Raw genomic sequence first — 19,088 nt, 5'->3', positions numbered from 1 at the left:
CAAAACTGTGGCCTTTATCCCAGATGAAGCAAGTTCTTCAGCCAAAAACTTCTCATGTCCCAGGGGCTCACTTTCTGTCCCCCTAAATTAACCAGGGGCCATAGGCCCCCCTTGCTGTTTCTCCACCCCACCCTGACAGGGACAGCTGGCAGTGTCTGGAGACATTGTAGTTGCCACATCTTGGGCAGGAGGGTTGCTGCTATTGGCATCTCGTGGGTGGATATAAGTAAATATTCAGCATTGTCCAGCATAACCCTGTAACTGGTGCGGGCTGCATGTCAGACATAATATTGAATTTGATCAGAGAAAGTGTTAATCGACAAGTCCAAAGTTGGTGTCTTATAAAAAGAAATGTATTTTAAAGTTTAATTCTGGAAGAGGTAAGGGAGGACTTAGTTAAAGGAAACACAAGTTTTATTTTTTAAATTTTTTTTAAAAATATATCTTTATTGATTTCAGAGTGGAAGGAAGAGGGAAAGAGAGATAGAAACATCAATGATGAGAGAGAATCATTGATTGGCTGCCTCCTGCACGTCCCCTACTGGGGATCAAGCCCACAACCTAGGCATGTGCCCTTGACCAGAATCGAACCTGGGACCCTTCATTCCGCAGGCTGACACTCTATCCACTGAGCCAACCAGTTAGGGCAGGAAAAACAAGTTTAAAAAAATTGGCATTAATTCATGACCTTTAAGAAAAGTGCGGTTGGCGGTAGCAGCCCCTGTGTCACTCTTCATACCACGGGGAAGGGTGACACAGAAACAAGACAAACAGAAAAGAAGAAATAAACAGCAGACCCCTGAAGTGTGTTAAGTAAGCATTCCTTTGCATAGAGAATGAAAGGTGTAGTGGAAAATTCGTTTTATCTGGTCTCGGAAGTTTTATAAAAGTCTCAAATCTCTGCTTGGTTGTTTTGGGTTTTTTAAAAAGAAGAACCACAATGGACTCATCTCCTAATAGAATAGTTTCAGGTCAAAATAGGACAGAAATGTTCTAAAATTATCTGCTGCTGCCCAGCTACTCCATTCTTACAAGTTAAGAGAATGTATTATGGCGTCAGTGCTTTGTGTTTGGGACACACACACACACACACACACACACACACACACACACACACACGGCTGAAGGAACCCGGTGAGAGGGATTAGTGATGTATTGATCCAAGGAGGTTAATAGCCGTGTAGTCAAGGGAGCCAGGGCAAAGAGTGGCCATGAAAGGACATCAGAGATGAGTGCCTGGGCACAATTGTCCGCAAGGGCAGAAACAAATAAGTCCCTAAGTTGCAAACCCAGAGGATGGGGCACAGAAAGAGGAGATGCATGCAGGATGGACAATACCAAACATCTTGTAGCAGAAACCGTTTCATGTCACGGGGCTCTGTGAAGCGCCGGGCAATTAGAATTCTGCTGATTACAGCTGTGTGCACAGGGGCTCCCTGTCCGGTCATTTTGTCTCTAAGACTGTTCATGGCTTGTATATATCATTTTCCTTTCCCTGGAATGATTATTAACTTGACTTGACTGCATTGTAGATCACTATTTTGCATTGTTCGTATACAGCCTGCTTATCTAGAGGACAACTGATGTTTTTAGGTAAATACCTAAGGGACTGGTAAACATATGGTCTTACACCATGCTACGTATTTCTGTTTCAGCCTGGACAGTTGTCGACGGTGCAGCCTTGCTTCATGGTGTAAGAAATGGCTGTAGGAAACAACACTCAGCGAAGTTATTCCATCATCCCATGTTTTATATTTGTTGAGGTATGTGTATTTTTCTTTACCTTTATGGAAAAATTGGAATCATAGTAGCAATTTTTATGCTGAGAAATTGGAGTAAAATTATTTCATCTTATGATTGATAATTACATTTTGATAGCACAAACAGGATAAAGATTTAATAAATTATGCAATGTTTCTTTAATAGGAAGCCATAGAACATATAAACTTTACCTCCATGGGGGTACAAAATAATTGTGTTTATTATATTTCTTTTATATTCAGTGGTAACTTCAATATATTATTAATTATGAGTGCAACATTTAAATTAAGCTGTTCTTCAAAAATCAATGTCATGTTTCAGGAATTCAATACACCAGACAGTTTACAGATGATGTTAGTTGATGGTCCTTTGCCTTGGAGTCCAAATAAAGAAAAAAGTCTTCAAGTTGTCTATCTCTACTGGGCATTTTTCTTCAGTGGGGTATTGAAAGCTCATGTACTGTGCCATTTTCTTTGGTCATGAATGATTTTGTTGAGTTGCTCCAAGTTTGTACCCGAAAACAGTTTCTCTAGCACCTTTTTGGTTAAACTTCTTGTACCCCTCCCCATTGGATCTCCCTCTGTATGTGTTTGCTATGGAGCAGACAAAGACATGAAAATTTTAAGAAATGTGGAATTATATGATTCACACACATAAAAAAGCTATTCCAGGTTATCTCAACATAAGATGTTCATTTGCCAGAGACAGTGGTATTTCTCCCTTCTCAATAGATAATAGGCATCTAATGGTATGTTTTTATCCTGAAGATCAGGTTTCAACTATGAAAATGTAAACAGCTGAAAAGTAACTGTCAGAACTTCCTTTCTGGGTAACTGCCTGGTAGTTTCCACATCCCAAGGGTCAGTCAGCTGTAGCATGTTCTTGTGTTGTGAGATCTTTTTAGGTGAGTGTTACAGGAACATGGATGGTGACCCATTTAATTCACCAGTTGAAAACAAACACTTGGATTAAACCTCTGCTTATATTAGCAGAGATATACTTTCAGTACACGTGCTGTTTAAACACACCCTTGAATCAATACAACAAGTGTTTTTATCTTCTAATTCTTGAAATAACTTCATCTATGTAGTCAGGTGGATAATTTTGAGCATTCTGATTTTGGATCAATAATATATGTGTTTGACTGATCCTTAAGCTTCACCTTATAGACACCCCTTTGTAGTTTAGATGAACAAATATTACTTGATGATTTACTTTCTAGTGATATTTATGAATCTGTTTATATTGCAGAATCAGATGGAAATAGGAAATTAGGGTGGTACAGAGGTATTAATATAAGCTGAGATGCACATAGATGAGAGCTAAGCTAAATCTCTGAAAGGGTAGGCAAAGAACTCATCTCTCTTCATAAACACATATTCTTAATACTCTTCCTTTAACTTGCTATACAAGACCAAGGGTAACTCCATTCAGACCATAACTATCCATCATGTATATTGTGGGTTCTAGTCACTGTTGTTCATATTGGAATTGTAATGCAGGAAAAGGAGTCCTTTCTCCTGCTGCTCATCCAGGAAAGGGTAGAACACCATAGAATTAGTTTTTGATGGTAAAACTTTCTATTGTTATAAGAAAAATGAATTTTTAAAGTGAGCTGCAGAAATTGGAGTATAAGTCATCTGTCATCATCTTTATGCTCCCGAAAGCAATTTTATTGGACATTTTCTTAAAAATCAAACAGGAACCAAACCTCAAAGTAAGAGGTTTAATTTATTGCTGGAAGCTATATCTCTGAAGATTTTTTAGCCTGCTAATGTGTGAATGATGAGCTTTACTGGTAGAGCAGGCAGCAAGAGACATAAATCAGTTTTTCTGTGCCTTAACTTGACACAGACATAAATATCAGTCTAAAAATCTGGGAGAGGAAAGACAGTTTATTCTTTTTCTTGCTGCATTGTCATCCTTATTTTGCATGGAAATTTAAGATTTACCAGTGACTTCTCTCAGAAACAAGCAGGAGAAAGAAAAAGAAAATGAATAGGATTAAGTAGAAATTGAAAGAGAAGGAGGTGAATCTCAAAGTGGCTCTTACAACTCTCATGTATTTCATTCGTCAAACACTTCTTGTTTATCTACATTATTCCAGGTATTTTGATTTAACTGAAATATCAGAAAACTTGGTCAAAAATAACATGGGTAAAATGTCAGTTTGATCAATGAGTATCTTTTCACTGTTATTTTTTAATCATGAAAGAATTCCAACAGAGAAAACAATGCAGTAGACATCCTTGCACCCACCATCAAGACCACATCTTAAAACCTTGCTATATGTTCATCAAATATTATTTCAAGGAAAATAAAATATTACAGGACAGCTAAGGTTAAAGTCTTACTGTCCTGAACCCAGAAGTAACTAGATTTTTGAAATTAGTGGCTTCATTCCTCTGTATGATTCTCATGTGCCTTTCATAGTTTTTCTACATGTGTACATATCCATAAATAATATTTTAGGGAGATTTCACATAAGTTATACTATACTGAACTTTTCTTTTTCTTTTCTTTGTTTTGCAACTTGCCTTTTCATTCAACATTAAGTTTATGAGATTTATCCAGATTGGCAATTATTCATTTTAATTGTTGCATTTTATCCTATTGTGTGAATATACCTATTGAGAGACAGTTTGGTTGGTTCTTTTTTGTTTGTTTTCCTTTTTTTTCACTTTTACAAGTTGGTGGTTTTTTTTTTTACTCTTACAACTTTTCTTTTGCAGAAAATATTCTTATTTCTGTTTTCATGTGCATGTGAGCAAGAGCTTCCCTTGGATTAACACCTAGCAGTGGAATTACTGGGGGATAATTACATTTTCCAGTTGTTTATTGCTGCATTTTAGGATCAATGTTGATATTTTATATCAGTTTCTTTGAAAAAACTTTGTTAAACTCTATGAGTATGTCTGTAATTTTCTTAGATTTTATTTTCAGACAGTTACATCATTTGCAGGTAGTAGCAGATTTGTTTCATTTTTTGATTGTTTCATTGTTATGATTTTAATTTGTTTTTCTTGTCTTATTGCTTTGGTACTATATTGGATAAAAGCAGTGGTAGAGGACAGACATCTTTACCTTGTTTCTGACTTTACATCTTTACCTTGTTTCTCATTTCTTATTTTTCTGTTCTCTGTCTGCTAGATTAGATTTGTTTAACCTGTTTATGTTGTTAAAAATCTGCCTGTTTTTATACTTACGGTTTTTCTTTTACATTCTTTCAGGTTATTCTGTTATCTGAAATTATTGGTATTCTAATTCTCCTGAATGTTGTGTCTGCTGTCTCTAGCACATGGTGAATTATTACCTTATTTATTTTTATAATTTGTTTTGAGCTAATTTTTAGCAGAACTTGCTTCCTTTGTTGGATTCCTGTGGGCCTTAGGTTTTAAGAGTATTTTCTTTGAAGGAATTTTGCATGCATGTTTCTGTTGAGCTTAGGCTTCTTTATCCAGAACCCAAACTTGTACACCCCGAAAATGTAGTTAGTCCAAGTTCACTTTCCTTGTAGTCTTATGCCAGCAGGTGGATTTATATAGAACATATTTTCTCTGAAATAAAAAGCGAACTTTCAGAATTCTGGCTTTTACACGGGAGTCTCTGTTCCCACTCGAGTCCTCATGTCCTATCACCATGGACATTAAAGCCCAAATCCTGTTACTGAGATTGACATGTAACCCTTTCTCTACTCCCATCTAGGTCTACTGTAACATCAGGTTATTCACTTACTACTCTTATTTTGAGGACATTTACTTTCTCATTTCTGTTCCTTGAACTCAATAATATTAACTTTTGGTGAGGTAAAGGTACTTACAACAAAATAGCTAAAAAAAATAGTGATCTAAATAATCAGATATTCTCTCTATGGTACTTTTTCACCCATGGTACTTCTTTGTCTCTTTCTTTCCCTCCTTTCACCTCCCCTACCTTCCTCTCTGCCTTTCTTTCACTGTGTATGTTTTTCTTCTCTCCCTCTCTCGCTGTGTTCCTCCTTTCTCGTTTTCTCTCTGTCATTTCAGCAACCCCTCTCATACTTGAGGACCTACAGAAGGAGGGTTTCCCTGGGGAAAACACACTCATTTTGGTGATTAGAGTATCAGTTTTCCCCTAAAAATAAAAACAAAAATGAGCTGTGTAAGGTCTTTTATGCCTCCACAATCAGTTCCAGATATATTCTTCCAAAAATGCTTAGGACTGAGATATCCCTTTGACAAATCTTCCCAGATACCAACAGATTTTTCTCAACAATTTCACTGAATTCTCTGTAAACTCATGAATAACTCAGTCAAGTCTCTTTCAAATATATCTGTGCTAAGAGCAAAACTCTAAGTGGAGCTTAGCTTCCTTGGAAGACAATATTAAGTACCAGGACTTTGGGTGTAATGAATGCAATTGTTGCTTAATGTGTACAGATGTGACAGTTTTATCATTTTGACGGTTGCTTGTACCTGCGATTCTTATTGCCTGTTTTTGACAACTCATTTTTCTCAGCTCGAACCTACTAGGTGAATGTTATAAATCCCAGCCTGGAGATAAATAATCTCATGAAGTTCTGCAAGAACTTGATGATTCTGAGCATTTTTCTCAGGGACCAGAAGTTAAAGAATTTCACATCATCATTTTTGGAAATGTGCCATCTCAATGTTTCTCATTTTTTGTGTGCCTCAGGTTATAAAAAACAATGAGTCTTGGTCTGGCTTTCTGATCTTTACTTACAGGTGCTTAGATTTAGCAGCTCTGAATGTTTTAGTCCTGAGACTTAGATTGTTACTCTTACATGTTTATGTTTAAGTCACATTGAGAACTTTTTCTCCTTTAATTTTTTAAAACTCAGTTGGTCTTTGCCTAGGAGAATTCTAAAAATCTAATCCTCATGTACAATTGAGTAGAATGAGAAAATGACTTGATGTCAAAAGTCCTAGTTTCATTCAGTTGGCCATCTGTTGCTGCTACACAGTAACTTCTTTGGACCTCAGTTGCTTCATCTGTGAAATAGAAATAAAAACTTCCTCATGGGCACTTTTAAGAAATAAATGAGGTGCCCTAACCGGTTTGGCTCAGTGGATAGAGCATTGGCCTGCAGACTGAAGAATCTCAGGTTTGATTCCGGTCAAGGGCATGTACCTTGGTTGCGGGCACATCCCCAGGAGAGGGTGTGCAGGAGGTAGCTAATCAATGTTTCTCTCTCATTGATGTTTCTAACTCTCTATCCCTCTCCCTTCCTCTCTGTAAAAAAATCAATAAAATATATATTTTTAAAAAAGAAATAAATGATGTAGTGGACCTGAAAGTACTTGCCAAGTAATAAGTATCTAATAAATATTAACAAAAATAATTTAAAATAACTGCTCTTACCTATTGGAACACAGATAAAAACAAAAAATGAAACAAACCAAACACACACATACACACACAAATGCAGACACAAGCACCAAAATCCTAACATTAGAGAGTGACATTGGCAATACTGCTAGGTTTTGGGGACCAATGTTTTTAGAATATATACTGAGGTGCTGTTGGATAAGATTTCAAACAAGGCAATGAAAAAATTGTGGGTCTTCTACTGGAGCAAAAGGACAATACCAATATTTAGGTATCTATTTTCCATCGTATCAAAACACCAGTGTTTAGTTTTAAAATGAAATATGGTGGTCATTACCCTTTACCCTTATCCTCAGATGCTCGTTGGCTGAGTGAGGGCTCCTCTGTTCCTCAGCACCGAGTCTCTCCAAGTGGGATGTTTTGAGATCAAGGTTGCAGTTAAAACAAATTATCACGAGGGGAAGAGAAGTTAGGACTAAGCAAATGCATCTGGCCCCAGGGGACAAAGGATCAGGAGAGGTGGAGGGACAGCTCCGCAGGAAATCAAGTGCCTGGACTCCGAGGGAAGGACTGGGCATTGGGCCTGGGGACCTTCCAGTTCCTTCTTTTTGTAACCCTCCCACCACACCCTCTTGTTGTTTTCTAAAAATGGCAATGGTCATAACAATAAAATGTCAGGGGAGGATTTTGCATAGGCAGGGATGAGGTCAGAAGAAAGGCACCTTTGCTCCTGTCGACATTGTAATGAAATACATAACTCTCTGCAGTATATTATTTTGCACAGTCTGCAGGTGAAAGGATTTTGATGCATTTTTCTTGCATAAAATTTATCCTTTAAATTTAATATGAACTAGTCTAAGTTGTCATTGGTTTGTGTGGCTGGCCAAACTCTTTATTTATTTATTTTTAATCTTAATTCCAAGATTATATGAAACCTAATTTCCAAGTCAATGCAAAGTTATGATTATTTATTCCAAAACAAACAAACAAAAGCATTCTGATCTATCTCACAGCATATAAAAATACAATTTATAAGAATGCTCACTTATAAGAAAAGAAGTATAAATTAGCGATCTGTAGGGAGAGCAGTTTGGAACTGGGTACCAAAATCTTCAAGCTTTTGCATTCCCCTTTTTGACCCCAAAAGTGCACTTTAATTCTACTCTACAGAAATAATCATGGATATGGCATATTTTGCTATAAAGCTACTTATTATAAAATCATTAATGATGAAAAAGCCCTAATATTAAAATACAGGGGGTTTAAAAATTATTTTCTTCATTAAAAAAGTGGAACATTATGCATCCATAAAAATTATATTATAGAAAAATACTTAATTCCATGAAAAAATATTCAAATTAGAATGTTAGGGGAGAGGGAATGGGTTCAGAGCCGAATATGACCTGTGCTTCTCTAGGCTTCACCAGACTATGCATATAGCTGGCATGACGTCAGTAAGAACCAAAATCTCATTGTCTGTTGCTGACACCTGCTCACAGACAATCCAGCAGCCCTGCGGTCTTCCCCAGTGAAGCCCAGGATTGTCATGTGCGCTCATGAAGCCAGCTCTTGTTACTCAGAGAATTAGAGAATTCTCATTATCTCCAGCCATGCACATTCATTCCCTCAAGCACAGAAGCAACAGAAAGGCGCCTCACTCTCGTCGTCACTAGCATTGTTCAGATGGGGAAGGTTAACCTCTGAGCCCCTGGTGCTTTCCCTACACAGAGGCTGGGAAGAAGCCCTGCTCTTGAACTCCTCCTCTCACTCTGTCACCTGAGCAACAGTGGATGCTGCTGTGGCTGATGTTTTTGTCTAGAGCCCTCCTGTTCATAGAACTTAGACATGAACCCATGTGGAAGGACCAATAGCCAAAAGCACACACTTTAACTCTCCTACCCTCATTTGTTTCTTTCTGCTTTCTCCGTGCAGATTAATTCATGGAAAATGTGTTTTTTTTTTTGGGGGGGGGGGGGGACCATCAGACTCACTAACTTCTCAGACATGTTAGGATCATGGCAGTAGATATTGTAGCCTCCAAACCAGATAACTTTTTCATTCAAATTCCTCAGTACAGACATAAAATGTGATGCCTTTTTGGAAATATGTATATGTGCCTATGCAACCATATGCCTAGAAAGAAAAGATTTGCACAAAAATCAGTACTCATCTCTGGGTGTTGGGATTAAATATACATATAAATATATATATTGCATGAATTTTATTACTGTTTCCATCAGAAAAAAATTAAATAACTTTTTTAAGGCTGACATAAGTTATTGACATCCAGTATGAAATACAGAATTCTTTATACAAAAGTAGAAACACTTAATTTGGGGTATATTACATTGAATTTAGATAACTTGTGAATTCATTTTCTTTTGATAGTAGACAAAAGAATACTTAGCCAAAAAAAGGAAGGCATTTCAAAGACTCATTTTCTTTGGAACTATATGTTATTTCACCAAGTAAAAATTTCAACTCTATGTTACTAAAATATAAGTTTCCCTCAACTGGTAATTGTTCAAATTCATCTTTGGCATTTCCTGAGACAAAACCCTTTGAAGCTGAAATATTGGTGTGCTTTCTTTTCAGCCCTGGAGGAAGACAGTGTAATATTTGGGGGAACTTTAGATTTGAGTATCTGATAAAATAGTTGTATGCCCTTCAGCAAGCTACTGAGCATCTCCAGGTTTCCAGTCTCTCATTTATAAAAGGATAATAATAATACCTGCTTTACTAGGTTGTTCTGAGGTTAAATAGTTTTTAAGGTCCCAGCACACAGCAGGTAGATGCTCTCTAATCATTAGCTCACAGGACAAACCAGCTGGAACCACACACCATAGAAAAGGAGGCATTTGATCAGCTCAAGGGTGCCCTTGAGGTTTCTTTACATTTATGTTTATTCAACTTACTCTCTTTTGTCATTTTTATTCGGTAACCTGTCGGGGGCTGAAGGAGAGTTATTTATAGGGTTCCATGCAGCCAAAGTCTGCAACCTGCAAATGTTTGGGTGACTTTGGCACGGCCTCTGGCTCAAGTGAAAACTCAAATTGCTGACTTGTCAACCTAAAGACACACACAATTTCACTGTTTAATTTGTTTGCTCTCCACAGAAATTAGACTATTTTGACAGAGTTGAATGAAAAGGCATAGTTTTGACACACTTCAAACCCAAGATGCAAAATAGCCAACTAAACTTGTCCAGCCAGTTTGGGGGGTTCTGTGTTGATCTCGCCACTGGAAAACATCCTTGGGTTGGTGAAATTTTTCCATTCGGACTGAACATCCAAGCTTGCATTGTATAAGCAGTGATAAATTCTGACACATATTTCCAGGTGAAATCAGGACCTTCATTGTTTACTGGATGTGTATAATCTTACCACATTGCCTTCCTGCTATAGAGACTTCCATGCTGAGTTCTTTTTTAAAAAAATATATTTTATTGAGTTTTACAGAGAAGAAGGGAGATAGTTAGAAACATTGATGAGAGAGAAACATTGATCAGCTTCCTCCTGCACGCCCCCTACTGGGGATCAAGCCGGCAACCAAGGTACATGCCCTTGACCAGAATCAAACCCGGGACTCTTCAGTCCACAGGCTAATGCTCTATCCACTGAGCCAAACCCGTTAGGGCTCATGCTGAGTTAATGGCAAATTCCACTTTTCATTGTGAGACTCCTTCATGAGCGAATATATTTATTTTATTTATTTTTAAATTTATTGTGGTGACATTGTTAAGAAAATTATATAGGTTTCAAGTGTACAATTCTGTAATACATCATCTGTATAATATTAGTACATTGTGTATTCCCTACTCAAAGTCAAGTTTACTGTCACCATACATTTGACCCCCTTTACTCTTTTTTCCCGCCCTCCACTCTCCTTTCTCCCAGGTCACCACAATACTATTGTCTGTGTCTGATTTTTTGTTTGTTTATTTTGTCTTGTTTGTTCATTTGTTGTTTTCAGTTTTATATCCCACATATGAGTGAATCATATAGTTTTTTACGTTTTTCTGTCTGATTTATTTTGCTTAGTATGATATTCTCAAGATCCATCCATGTTGTCACAAATGGCAGTATTTCATCTTTTCTATGGCTGAGTAGTACTCCATTGTATATATGTTCCACATCTTCTTTATCTAGTCATCTATCAAAGGGCACTTCGGTTGTTTCCATGTCTTGGCGTACAGATATATGTACTCCTGTGTGCACTGCAGCATTATGCATGGTAGCCAAGACAATATCTTTTTCATCTTCATATCTATTTCTTTCATCTTTGTATCTCTTGATACCTATTAAAAAGAAGTTATTTTTACAGAGATATGCTTATCTTGGGTTGGATTCCTCCAGAAACAGAGCCTGAAACAAAGATTTGAATTTAAGTAGTTTATCCGGATGATAATCCCAGAAAGTCCCTGTGGAGAGCAGGGAAATGAAGAGGAATGAAGCAAATACAGGGGGGCATGAAAGAGCAGGTTCCCAGGTGGAGGTCTGGGGCTCAGGGCATGCTGGAGACGGTGGAAGGCTACCCAGATTATGCCTCAGAGTTATCCCAACTGTGGGGTGAGGAAGCTGGAGTATTTATCATACGGTAGCTGCATGGTTGTTTGAGGTTTACTCCAAGGGGTATTGATTCTGAACACTGGCCAGTCCTGCATGCATCGCATACTCCTGTACCTCAAGAAGCTCTCAAGCAGAGAGGTGCTTTGTAAGAAAACAGTGAATGCCAAGGGACTATGGGCAGGACACTGGCTGCCTCTGCTGTTAATGTTCAATAAACTCATTGCACGGAATTGAATGGAATTTGCCAAGAGCTATAAGAAATGTCAAGTGATCCTAAGGCCTGAAACCATTGATTTTTACTCACCTCCTGCAGATACATGTTTTCCACAGTTTCTACTTTGTCAGGCAGTGCTATCCCTGAAAGCAGCCGCAGGGCAGTTTTTCTTCTAACTCCATCACTTTTGGGATGTCTCCCATGCCCAGGCTATGTTATAGATGGAGCAATAAAAGTGCTTTTTCTGCTTTTTTTTTAAAAAAAAAAATCAAGCTATATCGGATCCCAGTAGAGATCCTAGGCGGGGAGGGGGGGGGGGCGGGGAGATACTTCATGGTCCTTTGGAAACGGTACTAGGCCAGGAGGTAGGGAATGTAGGTTTCCAACTTTTGTCTTGTGTGACCTGTAGCCATGTGACCTTGCAGAATTCACTTTGAACCTTCTAATCTTCATTTTGCTGATCTGTAAAATGTAGATTGAATACAGAGGTTTCTTCTAGCTTCGAGTATGATTGTCCTATGAAATAAAGCAATGACACCTATATCTGTTATGTGGATCAAGTAGGGATCAGTAGGAAAAATATAGCCTTAAAACATGTGCAAAAACACATATGTATTTCTGAAAGATGTAATGTGTCTACTTAGATGTAATGTGCCTGCCCTCCCCTGCAGGCCTGGCCGCCCCCAACTGCCCTCCCCTGCCAAAATAAAGAATTCTGTCTTTATTTTTACTCCCAAAATGAGCAAAAATTTTCATGGCATTCAGAATATGTCCTTTTCAAATGTTTGTTTGTTTGTTTGTTTGTTTGTTTGTTTTCCTTAAAAACAAATGATTTCTGCCCTGGCCGGATGGCTTAGTTGGTTAGAGCATCGTCCCATGCACCAAAAGGTTATGGGTTTGATTCCCAGTTAGGGCACATACCTGGTTGCGGGTTTGATCCCTGGTCAGGGCATGTATGGAAGGCAACCAACCAATCAATGTTCTCCCTCACAGCAATGTTTCTTTCTCTCCTTCTTCCTCTCTCCCTCACTCTCTTTGTCTCCCTTCCTCTCTCTTTACTAATCAATAAAAACATTTTAAAAAATTATTTCTTTTCCCACCTACAAATGAGACTATTATATTTTTCATGTATCAGAACAGGGGAAGGAATTTGAGAAAGAATTATGTCTTTTGTTTTTCTTGTGACTGACATGATTAAGTGGTCTGTAGAGATTAATATCTATTGGAAATTTGTGTGCTCCCCCATGTGATGCAAATTTCTCTGAATTTCTTATTTGTCTTTATAAGCTCAGCAGGGTTAGAGTAGTATAAAAGATCCTCCATCTCTTAATATTTAAAAAAAAACACTTTGTATTTTTTTTTCTGCTGATCTAGACTCTAAGTGGTGTGCAGTGGTTACTAGCACCCAGCTCAAGTCCACTGGGGATTTGTAGGGCTCACTTGCCCCAACCCCTGTCTCTTTGAGGACTTTGTATCACACTATGAATAAGGGAAATCAGGTATTTCAAGATAGGGATGAAAAGTCATATCATGATATAAATGTCAAAGAGAAGGACTCACATCCCATGCTAGCACTACCTGTAATCACCTTTGCCTCTGACATCCCCACCTGGATCCTTTAAGGGTGTTCCCCGGGTTGGCTGATGCTCAGCTGAGGACGGAGAGTGGACCACCAGAACAACCTCTCCATTGCCTACTCAGGTCTTAGAGTGATCATAGCCCCTTCCTACTGGAATCCCTCCAAAAGGAACATTACTTATCACAGTTTGGGAGAGTAGACATGCAACAAATACATATGTGGTAAGAGGTTTTTCTGCTGTGATGATTTGCATTCTCTTGATTATTTGCCAGATTATACTTTTTACAATCTGCAGTTATCTTAATTTTCTTGTTTGTGTTTTTATTGTCTCACTCAGTGTTTAGCAAATGTAAGGTAATAAATATTGGTTCAGTGGATGAATAAATAAACCCTCAAGGAAAATCTAAATATCCAGTCCCCTTTTCTTCCACTTTCAAGAAATGAAGAAGAATGAGATAGAGAATGAACTAGAAGCATCAGAACACACTAATCCAGTGGTTCTCAACCTTCTGGCCCTTTAAATACAGTTCCTCATGTTGTGACCCAACCATAAAATTATTTTCATTGCTACTTCATAACTGTAATGTTGCTACTGTTATGAATTGTAATGTAAATATCTGATATGCAGGATGGTCTTAGGCGACCCCTGTGAAAGGGTCATTTGACCGCCAAAGGGGTCATGACCCACAGGTTGAGAACTGCTGCACTAACCTGTAGGATTATTACAAAGGCTGCCCTCTATTTCATTGTACCTGGACTGGGAGAATTAAACAGAGTTGTCTTTATACCCTCTACTAGAGGCCTAGTGCATGAAATTTGTGCACTGGGGGGAGGGGGTGTCCCTCAGCCCAGCCTGCACCCTCTCCAATCTGGGACCCCTTGGGGGATGTCCGACTCACAATCCGGGACTGCTGGCTCCTAACCACTCACCTGCCCACCTGCCTTATTGCTCCTAACCGCTTCTGCCTGCCAGCCTAATCACCCCCTAACCACTCCCCTGCCAGCCTGATCGCCCCCAACTGCCCTCCCCTGCAGGCCTGGTCCCCCACAACTGCCCTCCCCTGAAGGCCTGGTTGCCCCCAACTGCCCTCCCCTGCCAGCCATCTTGTGACAACGTGGGGGCAGCCATCTTTGTGATGTGATGGTGTGATGGTCAATTTGCATATCACCTCTTTATTATATAGGATTGCTTTGATTTAGTGTGTGTATTTGTGTTTTGATACTGTGGTTTTTCTCCAGCCATGGTTTGAAGGTTTTCATACTCTAAAGTCTAGACTATTGGGCAAAGTATTCCCTTTCTTGGAGCCCACGTGCACTTTCAGAACATTGTAGCAGGGGACTGAGATGGCATGATGGGGTGAGGAGAAAGTGGGGGTAAGCATGGGGAATATAACCCAAGCTTCTACCCCTTAAGTCAGCTCCAGGCTATGTGGCATTGGGCCACTCCTATTCACCACCAATGGCAATTTTATCGCCAATGGACTGTATTTTAGCATGTGAACTGATCAAAGAATTCTTGATGGAACTATGATCTGCCTGGCTTGTCCTTCAGGAATTAGAGGGAGAAGAATTAAATAGTGAGATAGTTAGGAAAACAATGAGGACTAGAGTCTAAGGTAGTGATGGCAAACCTATAACATGCGTGTCAGAGGTGACACGCGAACTCATTTTTTTGGTTGATTTTTCTTTGTTAAATGGCATTTAAATATATAAAATAAATATCAAAAATATGAGTCTTTGTTTTACTATGGTTGCAAATATCAAAAAATTTCTATATGTGACACGGCACCAGAGTTAAGTTAAGGTTTTTCAAAATGCTGACATGCCGAGTTCAAAAGGTTAGCCATCACTGGTCTAAGGAGAGGTTCTATGAAAAGCTAGTGGCCCCATCCTAACTACAAGCATCATTTGTTTGGGTCACACACCATCTTATTTATTTTTTTAAAATATATTTTATTGATTTTTTACAGAGAGTAATGGAGAGGGATGGAGAGGAACATCAATAAGAGAGAAACATCAATCAGCTGCTTCTTGCACCACCCCTACTGGGGATGTGCCTGCAACCAAGGTACATGCCCTTGACCAGAATTGAACCTGGGACCCTTCAGTCCACAGGCTGATGCTCTACCCACTGAGACAAACCAGTTAGTGCTCACACACCATTTTAACAGTCAGGACACTTAACAAGCTCTGATACCTCTTGAAAAAATTGAAAGATGTGGTAATACCTGGATCATATCCCATAATGCAACAGTTTCCTAGAGCAGTGATGGCGAACCTATGACATGCGTGTCAGAGGTGACACACGAACTTATTTTTTCGGTTGATTTTTCTTTGTTAAATGGCATTTAAGTATATAAAATAAATATCAAAAATATAAGTCTTTGTTTTACTGTGGTTGCAAATATAAAAAAATTTCTATATGTGACATGGCACCAGAGTTAAGTTAGGGTTTTTCAAAATGCTGACACGCCGAACTCAAAAGGTTCACCATCACTGTCCTAGAGCTTGGAAACAGTGTCTCCTTTAAATAGAAGCTAGAGTTCTTGGTTAACCAAATCCCATTATTACTATTATCTTATGTTCTTCTAAGTTCACTCAACTTATATTGGTCCCTATAGGCTTATAAGATTTCAACTCTGGTCTGTGAATAGATTTAGGATTATTAAAGGAACAGTACTCACTGGATATGTATTTCATTGTCAGGATGGAAGTGAATGGGCAGTTACTGCCTGACTACACTGGAGAAAATCCAGGGCTCTGAGAAATTGTGGTTCTTGCTTGGACATCTTTAAGAGACACACACACGGAGATGTCTCTTGAACCTGAGTATCCGTTGGTGGTTGAGAATTTTTTGGTTGTGGTGGTGGACTTTCCATTCCCTTGTGATAGCTTTCTTTGTCAGCATGCCAAGCTTTGCATTTTAGTCAATTTGTGCTGCTCTCTTTGTAAACACCCTCACCTCTTCTGGATACTGCAGCTATTCTGTAATCTTTATACTTCAACCTTCATTTGTTCCAAACGGCTAACTATCTCTCTATTGGAAAATATACTTAGTCTCAGTAAATGTGTGTCTATTATTAGTTCAGATTAGTTTTGCCAAATCACTGAATATAATATCCTTGGGGCAGAATAAATTAATACATTTGTAAAGGTAATTTCATTAACTACCTTTTCCACAGCAGTGAGAAAAAGGAGATAGAAAATGTCTAGTGAATCCTTAGAGTGATTTTCTAAAAGACCCACACAAATTCTAATTAGTTGTAAACTGCAATTTGGTACTTTTCCCATTTGCAATGAGAGATCTCTCTGGCCACTACCACCTTCTTTAGTGGTTCCCTTTGGGCCAGACTAAAAAAGAGAAATGTCTGACGTGGGTATGCCATTTTGGCCCCCTGGTCCTTGGTTTCCTCACGCACTCTCTAGCAATCACTTACTGAGTGTGCCTGGGAGAGCCCTGGGCAGTGAAGAGAGAGCTCAGAAACTAATAACGTGGAAGAACCAGACCTATGATTCTCAAAGGGTAATCTCCAACCTGTAACATCAACATGATGTTGGAACTTGTCAGAGATGCAAATTCGCAACTCCCACTCCAGATAGAATGAATCAGAAAGTCTGGGGGTGGGCCCCACCATTGTGTTGGAACATGCCCTCCGGGTAATTCTGACACATATTAAAGTTTAAGAGCTGGAGTGTCCTGTGTTCCATGTACAGCAATCTACTCTGAGTTTCCTCACAGAGCTTTCTCTGAAACTAAACAAATAAACAAAGGGGTGAGGTCCATGGTATTCAAAGAGGCAGCCTTTTTTCTGCTGTAAGTTCTTCCTGGCTAGTAGAGATGCGTGCTGTATGGGTATTGCAGCATAGGTGTGTTACAGACAGGACCAACCTTTAAGGTAATTCTGGAGAGGATGAAACATTCGCTTCTTATTTATCTTTATATTTAAGGTCATTTCTCAGATTTCTTGGGCATGTTTAGTCAGCCAGTGCCTCCACAGCCCAGTAATCAATGCTTCTTCCTTCCTCACAACCTCCTTTCCATTGTCAATTGATTGGAAAGATAGGATCGACCAATTCTCACAATGAAGGACTCATGTTTAGTCCAAACCATGGCAATGCACAGGGTAAAATTGGCAACATATTGTGAGCAGTTGACAGTGCAATTTCCTTGCTAGCCAGAGTATTTGATTTCAGCGTCACATGAATATAAAGGAATCTGGTTATTCCAGATTTGCCCATTTTTTTTCAGCTACTGAGATAGTCCCTTGAAGGAATTTCTGCAAGTGTGGGTTATTTTAGCAGTGAGAAGTTTAAAAATAGCACATCGGCTATCTTCTGGATCACAGCCTTGCAGATTTAATCATTTGCTCTGTCTTCCAAGATTAACTCTGATTCCTGCAGACAGTTTGATTGTGCAGTGACGATTAACCCAGGTCCCAGCCCAGGAATAATGGAGCCCTGCATGTGAGGAACGAGCAGTATTTCTTGGAAATATGTGGATTATTTTCATAACCACTTAAGCTTCCTTCAGATGTAAAATGATTATTAGAATTATGAAACCAAGTATATTGGTTTAAGTATATTTTCTATGTCCTAACAATTGCTTTAAGTTGTGATCATGAGCCATGCTTTGCTAACCCCACCAACAGTGGTCAGTGCTGCAATCAAACACGCAGTGACATGCTGCCCTAGGCATACGCACCCGCACCACTGGCTTTGGGGTAGTGAGGTATAGATCGTATGCACCTCACAAGAAATTAAAGTAACCGTGCTACGTCTTCAGAGCACTGAGAGGATCATTTGGAAAAAGGTAGACATGTGTAGATAATGAAGCAAGCAGTTGAAAGGCCAGTGGATCCTTAATTCAGGGGGCGCAGGAGTTCCCTGGGCCCTGTGGGGTTTGTGTGGGGAATACCCAGTGTTAGGAACAGACAGGGAAAATGAGTTGGTGCACCCCACCCACCCCACTCCCCAGAGCCGTCTGCAGGGGATACTTGATTTGCCTTGAGTGTTAGAGGATTCATAGTCTCTCATCAATTTCCCCCCAAAATTTGACAGGGTATCCTATGAATATGATGGAATGTACACATTTCTGTTGGCAACTTTGTTGGTAAAAATAGAGAGGCATTTAAAACCAAAAATTTGGAAGAAGAATGCAATTTTCTTTTTTATTTATTTATCTTTACAATGGTAATTAAGCACCCCTCCATTTTTTAATCTTAACTAATTTTAATTTTATACTCATGCTTTAATTGTAATTATAGTATTATGAGCCCCAGGTTAATTTCAGAGTTAAAATTGCTGCTGAAAATAGTAATCAAAAAGATAGGAGTGGAGATTTCACAGGGGACACCCGGCCAGTCAGGAATGAACTTCATTAAGATGGAAAGAGAAGAGCAGCCCTGACACCCAGGAGCTGGCCTGGTACTGCCGGTTAGGCCATGGCATTCTGTTGAACACAGACAGTTGCACAGGACATCAACATCAGACAAGGCCATTCTGTGACGATGATGGATGAAGACAAAAACAAGACCACTCTGAGTTCACGTCTGAGCCGACAAAACACACACATTATCCAAGCAAGAAAATGCCAAACATCCCCTCTCTCAGCTAATAGGAGTGACTATTGTTTCTTTAC

The 19,088-nt window shown here is 39.0% G+C and overlaps 1 protein-coding gene across 1 annotated transcript in view; it reads left to right on the top strand.

The window, feature by feature from the left end:
* PLPPR1 (phospholipid phosphatase related 1) overlaps positions 1-19,088 on the top strand; it is a 192,157-nt gene that overhangs the window by 101,535 nt on the left and 71,534 nt on the right. Inside the window, exon 2 of the mRNA XM_006088084.3 lies at positions 1,656-1,763. Coding sequence (XP_006088146.1) covers positions 1,701-1,763 — 63 coding nt within the window. The 5' untranslated portion in view covers positions 1,656-1,700. The remainder of the gene's footprint in view (positions 1-1,655; positions 1,764-19,088) is intronic.

This window comes from Myotis lucifugus, unplaced genomic scaffold (assembly GCF_000147115.1).
Source record: "Myotis lucifugus unplaced genomic scaffold, Myoluc2.0 scaffold_43, whole genome shotgun sequence".
NCBI lineage: Eukaryota > Metazoa > Chordata > Mammalia > Chiroptera > Vespertilionidae > Myotis > Myotis lucifugus.
This window is presented reverse-complemented; position numbering and strand designations above follow the sequence as displayed.